Source organism: Lonchura striata, chromosome 4, assembly GCF_050655825.1.
Source record: "Lonchura striata isolate lonStrDom1 chromosome 4, ASM5065582v1, whole genome shotgun sequence".
Classification (NCBI taxonomy): domain Eukaryota; kingdom Metazoa; phylum Chordata; class Aves; order Passeriformes; family Estrildidae; genus Lonchura; species Lonchura striata.
This window is the reverse complement of record NC_140706.1, coordinates 32,018,002-32,030,753: the sequence shown is the minus strand read 5'-3', so window position 1 is coordinate 32,030,753 and position 12,752 is coordinate 32,018,002. Positions and strand designations below refer to the sequence as shown.

The 12,752-nt window shown below is 38.0% G+C and overlaps 1 protein-coding gene across 6 annotated transcripts in view; it reads right to left on the bottom strand.

Annotated features, from left to right (window-relative positions):
- ACSL1 (acyl-CoA synthetase long chain family member 1) overlaps window positions 1–12,752 on the bottom strand; it is a 37,577-nt gene that overhangs the window by 8,648 nt on the left and 16,177 nt on the right. For all 6 annotated transcript variants that reach the window (XM_021542493.4, XM_085578730.1, XM_085578729.1 and 3 more), the window contains 8 exons: window positions 12,400–12,501; window positions 8,743–8,842; window positions 8,397–8,575; window positions 5,598–5,630; window positions 5,346–5,397; window positions 4,491–4,564; window positions 3,643–3,720; window positions 1,224–1,358 (listed from right to left, as the gene is read on the bottom strand). In XM_021542493.4, the coding sequence (XP_021398168.2) occupies window positions 1,224–1,358; window positions 3,643–3,720; window positions 4,491–4,564; window positions 5,346–5,397; window positions 5,598–5,630; window positions 8,397–8,575; window positions 8,743–8,842; window positions 12,400–12,501 (753 nt within the window). The remainder of the gene's footprint in view (window positions 1–1,223; window positions 1,359–3,642; window positions 3,721–4,490; window positions 4,565–5,345; window positions 5,398–5,597; window positions 5,631–8,396; window positions 8,576–8,742; window positions 8,843–12,399; window positions 12,502–12,752) is intronic.

Here is a 12,752-nt window from a genome sequence, read left to right as displayed (position 1 = left end):
ACACAGGGTGTTGTGAGGATATGCAGGTCACTTCAGAAACACCAAATGGAGATTTGTCTTGCATATACAAATTTGCACTTTAGATCAGATTTCAAAGGCTCCTTCTAGCTGTTCTTAGGAAGCCAGAGAGCAGACTCAACAGTAACCCACACATCAGTATAATCATTTGGCAAGAGGACAACTCGGCATTATGACTGAAAGCATGCATACTGCAGCATTATGCCCCCCCTGCCATGCCAGTTCCCCAGCTTGCTGGCTTCACTTGTTAGATTACTGCAAGGGTGGGTGAGGCTGAAACAGTGGAAGCCTCTGGACACCAGACTAAAGAAGCAAGAGGAAATAATGAGAACAAAGTCCCAAGCTTTTTGCTTCTCAAATTCCAGTAGAGAATGTTTGAGCAGAATAAGGAGCTACATTTTAAGTACTAGAAGCTGGTCTCAGGTTTTCCTCACCTCCAGGTGGATTCCAGTTGCACTATTTGTTCCTGAGCCAAACAGAACCTTGTGTTTCTTGGTGTTTATCTAGCCTCATGATCAGAGAAATTTCCTGCCTAAGACAGCATAGACAGCTCTGCCATTTCTTTAGCAGTCATAGATTTATTATATCCTTTAGCTCCCCTGGCTATATCCTAAAAGGAGTCAAACACCCATATGCAAAAGGCCAATTAAAATCTGAAGTACAGGAAAACCTACTTTCAAATTCCCACCTCAATTAACTGTGAGCTGGCAAGCAGCACACACAGGAGAGTGGGGCTACAGACATCTCCCCAGCACTCCCAACTGGCTGGTTGACAGTTCTCCCAGCTAGAACACACTGTACACACTCTGGCTGCCATGTAGGAAATTTGTGTGTGTCCATGCAAACATAGGCAAACACCTGACTTTGCTTTGCAAATTCCACTCCATGAGTCAGATGCTAAAAGCGTGGTATGTGGATGCCAAGCCTCATTTTCGTGTTGTAGACTAGACTTAAATAACTTGCTCAGAGCAAAACACTAAGTCATTAAATCAAGACAGTGAGAATCAAGTCCCCTGGTCAGACTTCAACACTAGTATTTGCTGCCTGAAAGTATTTTAATGCAGTATTATTCCCTGCACTTTCAGCTCTTTTAGAAAGAAATGCACACATTTGTTAATATCCCAGGCAGAGTAGTTACTCCTACTCTGGCAGCACAAACTTTATGGAGTCTCTTAAAAGCCTGCACTCATGCCTGTAAGACTTACCTTGTCAAACATTCTGTTCAACAGTCTTGGTACTACAGGAAATACAGTTGGCTGCAGTGTTTTTAGGTCATCCATGAGTAGTCTGATATCCCCTTGAAAGAATCCTATCCGGGCTCCATGGCACAGAACCACACACTGTTAGAAAAAAGTAAACACTCTGAAAACGCAGGAGGTACAATGTGTTCCAGCCCTGTATGTATGACAGCCCTGTGCAGTAGAGATTGACCTTAAATCCTCTCAACTTCTGGACTAGTTTTGCAGCATTCTCACACTCCAAGATGGCACTAGAAAGATCAACTAGCAAGACACATCTGGTGTGCACAAACCACACTTTCAAGCTTAGCACAAAAGCCTCTATCCAAAAAGGGCAATTGGTCAAATAAAGCCAGTGACTCAAAAGCTAGCAAAAGACTGAAAAGGAAAACTTCTCCATTTAAAATACTTAGCAAAGCTTATTTAAAAATATTAGACTTGTTTGTCCCCTGCTTTATACCTAGAAATTCTGCATTTATAGTCAGGACATACTATTTACTAGGACAGTGAAGATTCCTGCCTACTTGCTACTTCATTTCCAGTCCTTGCACTCTGGTTTTCCTTCTCATTTCAAAGCACTGATGTGAGCAGAGGACTTGTTCTTAGGTGATCAAGATGCTCTTCAGAAGATTCTAGCAGAGCCAGAGCTTATTTCTGCATAACTTCAGACCTACACAAAGGTAGGCAGACTTAATCCTGTTGTGTTCTATATTTTCTGTCTAGAAGATTCATCACCTACCTTACACCCCTTTCTTTTCCTATTTTTTTACTGTTTAACATCTCTCCTCTCCTTTGTGTTCATACCTACCTCCTTTTATTTCTTCTGCTTCCTCTGTAACATCTGCTCTTTCACTCCCTACTATCCATCCCCTTATTTACTGCATGAGACATGCAAGTCACTTAGCCCCTGTACCTATATGTTGCCACCATCTGCTAAAAGCAGCAAATATATCAGTCCATATAGACTGAGCAGTAACTTTACTAAGTGGGAGCATATTTGGCAAGTCAAGTTCACTGACCCTCTAACTTACATATGATGCCAAAACAAAGGAAATGTCAATTTAATACAGAACTGTAAAGACTGGTTCTCACAGAGCCTGTGTTCATACCCCAAACAGCAAAGAATCTTTTCTCCTTTCTACCACTACTGTCTTGGTTAATTTCCGTATGCAGCTATACCACCTATTATGTACAGGCCTCAACCAGCAGAGGAATACTGCAATCCCAACACTCTTCATTTTTTCTTTTGAAATGAAAGTTCCTATCCTGTTTCTACTGCATAATCAAGAGCAGATCTGTTAGCTGTACAGCTTGTATGTTCTGGTGCAAGACAGGGGAGTAAAACAGACACTGAGGTATAACTGATATCAGGATGACCAGGAAGAAGTGCTGAATGCTAAGAGGCACCTGTAGACCTCAGTTGTGTACTATTCCAAATCTCTGCAACATATATATACACACACATAGACATGTATACACACAAAAAACCACACATATGAAAATATACACTTTTGCATATATATACATACATAGAGAGACTTTTAGTAGAAAATTTAGAAAAACAGAAGTCACACAGATTTCTGGCGTCATATGCATCCTCACACTTGCATGAATACTCCCTCTGTAAACTTTCAACATATGTACTTGCAATCTCATCTGAGGAAGAGGTGTTAATTCACCCTCAGGAAGTGCAGTAATTAATACATTAACTTCTTACATACATACTGTAGAAGCACAGTGGAATTGCATCCATTCAATAAAGCACAGCACCCAAAAGAGGCCCAGAGGTCTTCAAGACTGCCAGCATTAAGACAACTGCAGCTCTTTCATTCTCAAAAATTAAGCCTCAGATTTTGTTATATGGTAAAACAAGTGATCCAAGAGAACTTCAAAGTTTGTCACTGAAATGGCTTTAAAAGCCACTTCCATTTCTGGAAGAAAATTCCCTGGAAACAAAGTTCCTTCCTCTTCACTGAAATTTCCTGGAAGCAATGGTAAGTTTAACTTAAAACTAGTTTTGGGTAAACAAACAGGATGCCTCCTTATAAACTAAATTTTTGAAGTTTGTAGACTAAAGAATGGCATGGATTTATAATAATGCACTAATTATACTGGAGAGGATTTCTAGGCAGTGTACATGTTCTAAGGGATTACCCCATGTTCTAGAAAACCAGAGCTAGCTCTAAGGTTAATGTTTATATTTTGGCATGAAAACCAATTGTCGAGTGCTCATTACATACTGTTTATGGGACATTGCTTTCCTGAATCTTACTTCAAGCTTTCATACACATCTACAAGAGCCAAAAAGGAGAAGCATATTTCACCTAGGTGCATTCTGTAAGAAAGTAAGCTTCTCAATAATTTAGTACAACAAACAGATGCTTACCTCAACAATTCTCTCAAACATATGAGCCAGGGGCAGGAATGATATCAGAACATCATCAGAAGAAGGCATAAATGATTTCTGGAAGTGTTAGCAAAAAGTTCAATTATTATTGAGTCTCTATTTTGCCCAAGTTAAAACACAACAGTAAAATCTAGCATCTACACTCTAGAGCACAGCTCCTGCTTTAGTTTTGTTTGTAATGGAGCTGCATTGTCATTTTTTTAATTAGAAAGACTACAGCAATGACTTTCTAGCATGAGTAAAGACAAACAGCAGAAATAATCTTGTAGAGTTGAGTACAATGACCAGATTATTACAACCTATCACTCATAAGACTCTGAAGAGAAATAAATTCTGATAGAGACCACAGAGTTCCATTACATATATTGGGAGGGTAGGGGGACAATAGAAGTTAAAATAGTATTGGTTTGAAAAAATACAATTTCATCTTAGATTAAGAAATTTGTTTATCTAATTTACCCTAAGGTTAATATCAAAAGTACCTTACATGAGCTAATTGTGAGACCAGTGATTAATCTAAAAACAGTATTCCTTGCACTAATGAGAAACACCATAAGCCCATGACAGAATGTAATGTACATTGACATCAGGATCATTATATCACTTTGGCTACATCAGAACACATTGTAAATCTGCTGGGTTTTTGACCCTGACAGAGTAACCAATAAACACTGACTTCTGACTACTAGGCACAGAGTGCTGTCAAGTTACATTTTCACTTTGATCTTACCAAAGCTTAAGACCAAAGTTAGAGGTTTAGATGCTTGTTTTACTCATGAGATCATTTCCCCTCAAGAAAGTTCACAATTTTTATCTTTTCAGTTTACCTCCGTAGTTTTCACAAAAGCTGAAGTATTGCTGACTATGTTTTGATGAGTGATCATAGCTCCTTTAGGGTTTCCTGAGGAAGAAGGACATCAGAATTCAACAGTGAAATTCAGATCCTTAAAGTTAAGGTAGCAGTGGCAAAACTAATGTGATAATATCTTTGATATTAATACATTTCTTTGTGTATCAGTTAAACAAAACACTGTCAAGAACAGCTGGCAACAGTTAAGTAATCAGTTTATGACAAAGTCTTATAACTTTTTAGGGTGCCCAAAGCTTTAAGAAATCACCATGTTTTTGGATATGTTTCTCATTCAAAGTTCAACTCTTCTGTGAAGATGCAGCTACCAAATCCAGATTAATTTTTATTCTCACATCTGTTTTAAAAATGCAGCTTGTTGCTGCATTCTTTCCTTATGCTCCATGCCAGTGGGTATGAACTTCATGAATGTCAAGTGAGTGACATCTAGATAGTCTGTTTGGGTCGTACAACAAGGTTGCTTAGACCTATGGAAAAATTTTGCTGATAAAGTACAAAAAAAGACTATGGAAGAATTGATAGTCTAAAGTCTGATACAGAGCCCTTATTATTATGTAAATACAAATTATTTCTTTCCAAGCCCAAAAACTTAACACCTCCACCCCCCAATACTGCAAACTCCATATTAATAAACAGGAGAAAAAATTTAAAAATCCAAGGGAACTTTTACCATAACACTACCCCAGCTACTACTTGCCAAAAAGGTGCAACACCAGGGGAAAATCTTGCGGAGAGGGAAGAAAAAATAGGAGGGCTTCTGAATTAACTTTGCACATACAGAATAATAAATTCTACATAATGCAATGCAGTGTACCTGTTGTTCCACTGGTGAAACAGATGACTGCTAGATCTTCTGGCTTTGGAGGCTATGAGAGTTAAGAAAGTATTAGTATGGTTAAGACAGCAAGGGAAAATATTTTCCTGGACAAAACATCAAGGTACTAGTGTTATTTCTGAGCTACGGGAGATAGGGAGATCTGCTAAAGAATGGTATTTAAGATAGGGAGCTTGATCTAAAGAATGCTAACCAGCTTCACATTGTCATTTAAACCAATTTCACACTTACCATAGGTTTTTGCCTGTGTGCTCTTCCTAGTTCCTACAGAAAGAAGAGAGAAAATGTGTATACAAACACATTTCTTGCTTTAAATTTATCAGACATTACTAAATACCATAATACGTCATTATTTAGACTCTCTGTTAAGGCATTTTAACTTGTTTAGCAACCCAGTGCAGCAAACCCTGCCCATGGCTGAAGGGTGGATGGAAACCAGATGATCTTTCAGGTTCCTTCCAAGCCAAACCATTTTGTGATTCTCTGGTTAATGTAAGAGTAACAAAAGCCTTAAAATACATTTCAAAAATATGTACAATAACTACCATGCTCTACAAATACAAAAGCAATAATTTTTCTTAAACTCACAGGGCTTTTCTCCAGTTAATAAACTAGAAGTCACTCCCTAGGAAAGCTCAAGGTTATAAGACAACAGACAGTCCTATAACTCATGTGAAAGATGTGCCACCAACAATTACTGGTTAAATGAAGGAAGATTCATCTCTTGCTTGCTTGGAGCAAGCACCTCCAAGGAAGACTGAATTTTACTGCTGGTTTGAACTCCTATACAGGAGAAACTCTCATCCATCTTCCTCCTTAGTTACTCAGTCCTACCACTAGTGTTAGGGTTCTTTAGGCAGAAGGGTAAGGATACAAAAACAATCCTTTAACCACCAAGGATATTGTGAGTAAGAGGAGATACTTGCAAGCCAATGTTCAGTATCTATGAACTTAAAATTTCAAATCAAGACTTACCACTGTTATGCCTACTTAAAACTAGAAACAATACTAGCTTAAGAACTTATGCAAGTTAAAGAGGACATTCCGTTAAGTGTATCTTTGGAAGAATCATTTGAGGACAGACATCAACTTCACCACTGCCTTTACATTTCAAGTACACAATAATAGCATATGCATTCCTTTGAGCCCCAGACTTCTTTAGTATCATGTACCTCTTAGATTTACCCAAGGAGGTTTAAGACAAAGGGACTGTCTGGAAACATAGTTAGCATTCCCATACCTGTACGCTTGCCTTTTTGAAAGGGAGCATTATGCAAAGATTTACCAGTATGGCAATACAGCTGTCTGCTCAAAACAGCACCTCCACTTAATGTGCCACCAGAAGGTTCAGTACCTTCCCTACAACCTGCTTTGAGTAAAATCTGGGATTTACTGAATATACAGCTAAAGTCTCCAGGCATTTGTTTTGATCTCTTAAAACAAAACTCCACCATCTCTTCCTGTTAAGAGTCATTTATTCACAGTTAGTCAGCTACAAGTAACCACATGATAAATACAGATACTGGGCATCAGAAACTAAGCTGATGGCTTCTAGGGCATACACAGAGGAATGGTTCATATAACCGTTCACAACTAAGCAGTAAGCTCAAGGCAGAAATGCAGAAAACAACTACTCAAAGCTAGAAAACAGTAATTCTAGTCTAATCTAAGCTCCTAAACAGCTCATAGTTACCTTTCAGGACACACTCTAAATCTATATCCCCTTAAAAAACCAAGTGACAAAACTTCCCTGTTCACTGAAGAACTATTACAATTGTTTAAATTTGCCCCTAACTTCTTTTCAGAGATTTAAACAAAAGGCTCTTAGAACACCTATTACTTAACACTTAATGTTTGCATTAATGAAATAAGAGCTATATAGTACTACTGAAAATCACTACTTAAGCATACAAACATTTTTTGTAAAGGCAACATTTACCCTCAGTTTTGTTTTTCCATAGCTAGAAGATCCAATAGAAAGCATCTTCCTCTGTCAAAAACTGCAGTTCAACTCAAGGAAAGAATCTCATTTTAGTCTAACAACTTACAGTTGGGCCACTCTTTTTCTAAGTTTAACCCAATGCTTTGGCCAGTAAACTGTGAGCCATTTAACTCTAGCCCTACTTCATATTTTTAGCCCCATTTTAACCTGGAACTCTCTGGCCAGCTTGCCAGTCCATCTTCTTTTGAAATAAGGTGTGCTGACATTTTTGTACCTTTACCAGAAGGTGGCCCTGTTAACATAGCTGTCTTAACTGCTATGAAAACAAGTTCCGTGAAATGAGGCATTTCACACCAGTTATTGACACCTGTACAAGACAAGCACATTTATCTGGAGATACTCAAAGTCTAGCAAGCCAAGCCTTCATCAGAACTAAAGCTGGAACCAGGCTAAACCCTATTTCATAATCTCAGACCAAAGATGCACTTTATGCAATTTGATCCTGGAAGAGGGTTCTGCAGATGAGTGAAGTTATGAAATAAACTTACATAAGAGATCTACGCAGACAAAAACTACAAGCAAATACAAGATTTGACATCAGGTGGTTAATTAAAATGATTTCTACTTCCAAAGCCTGAAAGCTCATTCCCCTGTAACACCATCACCTTATCCTCTAAGAAGTTGACTGACATTTTCCTTCTCTACCAGAAAGCATCTTGTAGATTCAGGGTACAGGAAAAAGTGCCATTTTTCACCAGACCAAAGCCTACACAGGCTGTTCTTGAATAAGAATTTCTGAAATATTAGTCATAGTATATAATTATCACATTATGCTTCACATGGGCAAGCCTTAACACTCAGATCTAGTGTTCAGTCTTGGACTATGTTAATAAGCTTTCATTCTGTCATCTTGGCATATCCACATTTATACTTGGAGCATTGTGAAATACCATTAGCAAGTTGTTTTCCTCCTATTTTTTCTTAATATTTTTATGTAAACTTCAATCCAAGAGATAGTTAAGGATTTTGAAACTAATCCATGGCAAGTAAACGGGATTAAAGCAGTTAAGCAGGTTAAGCATTCTTACCTCTATTTCTCTCATGCTGAAGATTTCCACACCACACTTTTTACCACGTTCCACAAGATCACCACCAAAAGAATCCATGATAACAATGGTGTTGAGTATTGGAGTTTCTCCCTTTTCCACACTGGTTAGCAGGAGTTTGGCCTTGTCAGGTTTGTCACAGAAAACCAATGACAAGTCAGCTGATGAAAAAGAACTATGTTATCAACATGACAAGTTCAGTTCAGACTAGATCCATAAATACTTCAGTATGTTGCAATAGAAGGCTTTTCTGAAGAAGGCTACAGTTCTGCCCTCGCTCAGCTCTGTCACCATAAATTCAGTTGCTGAGCTACTGAAAGTGTCCTACCTTTGTTCACAATGTACGTAATAGCTTCAGCTCCCAGTGTATCGTAGAGTGGCACCACCACCATGGAGAATGCATAGCATGCCTGTTCAATGATGACCCACTGCACAAAGAGAAGAGATGAAAGTCACTACGTTTTGCTTATTGCAACAGACCTCCAAGAAAAATTCATTTTTAAAAGCTAACAAGGAAGCTAATAGGACACAGCTCACATGGACAAGTCTTTCTAAAAACTGACAGTTCATATTGTTTTTTCACTTTGAAAACCTACTCAATTTTTATCTGTCGAAGGAATAAAATATCCCCAAAGAATAAAGAGCTATAAGAAAGAATCCAATAAAATTCAACCCTATCCCTAAAGTCATATTACGTACTTTTGAAAAAAGCAGTTAACATAAACTGTCACCTCTGTTTACCTACTAACAGAAAAGCTCTGAGCAAGAGTACAATATTTTTATTGTTTTTATGTTATTAAGGTAGGCAAAGGTTTCAATTTTCCTTATTAGCCTGAATCAGTGAAGGACTCATTTATGTCTTGACCACACATTAAACTTATATACACATAGTATTCTTACCCCTACATTATGTGCATCTCATTTCATGGTCAGACATGTAACACATGCAATTAAAGTAAAAGTCCTGTGGAGAGTCAGCCCCAGAAAGTTTCTCAGCATTTCTAAACTCTAACCATTCTTCTTTATAAGAATCAAATATGAACACTTCTATTAAAAAATGCAATTACTGCAAGCTGCAGCAAGGATCTACCTACTAACAAGTACAGTACTCAATAAACACAATGAATGTTGCAACCTTACAATGTGTTGAGTTATGCTTTACAGCAAGCCTATTTTCATCCCATGTACCATCAAGGTAAGACAGTAAATTCTTTTTTTCTGATAGTAACTCCTGGGTGTAGTTTGTCATGAACTAGCTACACCTAAATACAGAATAGCATACAACTTCTCAAATAGGAACCTCCAGACATATGAAGAGGCGATTGGAAATAGAACATTACTGATTTTCTCATCAGACTGACAAAAATTCTCAGTACCTTTAGTCAGTCACAATGACAGAACAAAACAGCATGCATCTTTAAAACCAAGCAGAACTTACAAGACTTGCACTAACAGGGGTGTTTCCCCTTCCCCTCCCTCAAACTGTTACACTTTCCAGACCTTTTCAGGACTAGCAGCTACCTCATCCCCACATGATGACAAGTTTAAACATGACTCAGCTGATTATTCCATAAAAAACTAATAGAGACTAAGTTGCCAAATCTCAGTTTTACAAACTGTTTATTAGGGGGCAGTTTCCCAAAGTACTCTATTGATTCAGACGATCTTAAACAGGAAACTCTTCAGACAGCATTCATGCAATGGGCAAGCTGTACACCTCTTGTCCAAAAAGACTTATAAAACTAGTACAAAGCCAGCTGACAGGTACCTCGACTTTCATGGAGGCATTACACATATTGGTAAGTCTAAGCCACATTTATAATAGCCATGAAAGGGTCCACTTGCTAAACACATCCTCCAGGAATGTAACAAGGGAGCAGCTGTGCTGCTGTTCAGCACCCAGAAGTTTAGAAGTTATTTTAATAGGGTGGGGGTCTACTACAAAGACTTCAGAAGCTGCACAGAGTGATAAAAGCTTCCTGTTTCAGACTCCAACAACTCCTGCACATCATTCTCAACGGTACAACCAGCATCTTTATTTTCTGGGCTACCAAGACACTTTTTTTCCATTTTGCATTTAAAAGTATGAGTAAATGTAAATATCAAACCATGACACTCAAATCCTCTCAAAGCCCAAGCAAGCAACTAGTACTAAATATAGACAGTCAGACTTTCAGCTTCTTTTCTGACATGGTTCTGATCTTCTGTTAGGGAAAGCCATACTTCATTGTCGTATTTTCTCTCAATCCAAAACAAAACCTTCCCATTTCCAGAAGAGACGGCTGTTTTCCAGGAACTCAAAGAAAGTAATACTTTTATTTACAAATCCAAGTTTTGGTTTTGCTAGGATTTTCCCCATTAGGGGATTTCCCCAGCAGTTGGTCCCTGAAATGAGAAATGTGAATAATTTCACACAAAAAAACCCTTCATATATTCGCCTGTCTGGGGATTAGTAACTCTGATTGAGATGTCACAACACCCATCCAGTACTTTTGAGAAGGGAAAATCCCAGATTTAAAATTACTGGTTTAAACAAATCTTGTCAGCTCATTCCTGACCCAACTCAAACCAATACAACTTAAGCATTTTATCTCTGTGATCCAAGAGCCAAACTCCATGCTCTCCTTCCTAAATTCACTAACCCAGCAAAGACCTTGCACATATAGAGCTATAAAGAAACACTTCAAATTGGCACCACAGAAAAATAGGTCTCCCTTTTTTACTTCCAGTTCATCATGTCATATGCACAGGAAGCTAAACTGTAGAGTCTGTAGCTCCATGTCATTTAACAACTTCCTAACTGAATATATTCCAGCCTTCTTTATTACAGAAATAAATCTACAGCTGTTACAAATAAATTTCCATCAGGAAAACCCAAAAGCCTGGGAGTTTCTTAGGATGTAGGGTGAGAAGAAATAAGGAAGCCAGACACTGGTCATACAGCTTGCATTTTATTGACGACACCAATGCATTGATAGCAAGAGGAGACCAAGGCACTGATAGAACTTCTAACCCTGTCAGAACTGTGGATGTCCTTTGATAATGAATAGCACAAATGGGAGCATTTAATCAAGAGGGACAGCATCGTTTTGATAAAGGGTAAGAAGCAGTCCCCTGTCTTAATATATACATGTTTACACTGAACTAGCTCAAACTACTAAACACAAACATAGTTCAGAGAAATTCAGTTCTATTAAACAGATTTAACAAACAAGTCTAGACAATATATACTTACTGAGTATTTCATAATATTTTTAGAAAGAGCAATCTAGAACCACTTTATGGGTTAAAATGGATGGCACTGTCACCCTGAATATCCCCATGGTTGTCCCAGGTAATTGTAAATTATGCCACTTGCAGTCTTTCTACCCATTTTTACTAAATTAATTTCCAATTTTTGCCTTCTGCAGTAGCTTTCCCATCCCAGAATCTTTGTGCCCAGGACCTCTGGAAGAAACAGAATTATCACCTTAACACATTTTTGTCCAAATATTTAATCACTACGTGTTCCTTGGTGTTTTAAAAGTTTAAACACCTCCTTGTGACTTCCTGTCAATTTCAACTATCTAGGTTCTCCAATGTTACTTTTTAACAGAAACCAAGTAGTGTTTACATTCACTAGGAACTACATTCACTTCCTATTAAACAAGCTACCTCTATAACATGGAAACAAGATAATTAGTTAAGTTCTTCTGAATTCACTGGGTTTTGTTTTTTTTTTTCTGCTCTCTAGCCTTCTGCATTTAGCTCTAGGGGGAAAAAAAATCCCAACCAAAATGCAACAATATATGACATTAACCATTGTGTCAACTACCAGTTTTGGTTCTTAGCTGAAAGGTGCTATGTCTATGGCTCAGTATCAGTCTTTAGGCTTTTCCTGACACCAAATGGGTTCTCTGTAGGGAAGTACACTGCCAAGAGATAAAGGAGTAGGTCATTTTAGTAATGGCCAGACCGCAAATAGACAAAATGTTAGTTTAATTACCTCAGGTCTGTTTTGTGAAAAGATTCCTATGTACTGAACATGAGATGGTTTGAACCCTCGGTGGAGTAATGCAGAACCCACATACTCAGCTCTGTCTGAAACCTGAAGAGACAAAAAAAGAGGGAGAACAAAAAAAAGAGCAAGCTCATAACTGCTAACTTTCCTCAACAATTATTAATTGGTATGAATGTGAGAGAAGGTTTTTAGGCTATTTTGGATGCCCTCTGTGATTCTCATAACCTAAACATTGCAGTGCCACTACATGGCACTGATTTTGTAATTATCAGACTCACACTCAATATGCGGCATATGTCGACCCTGTCAGACATGAAAGTATTAAGTTTAGAAGTTCA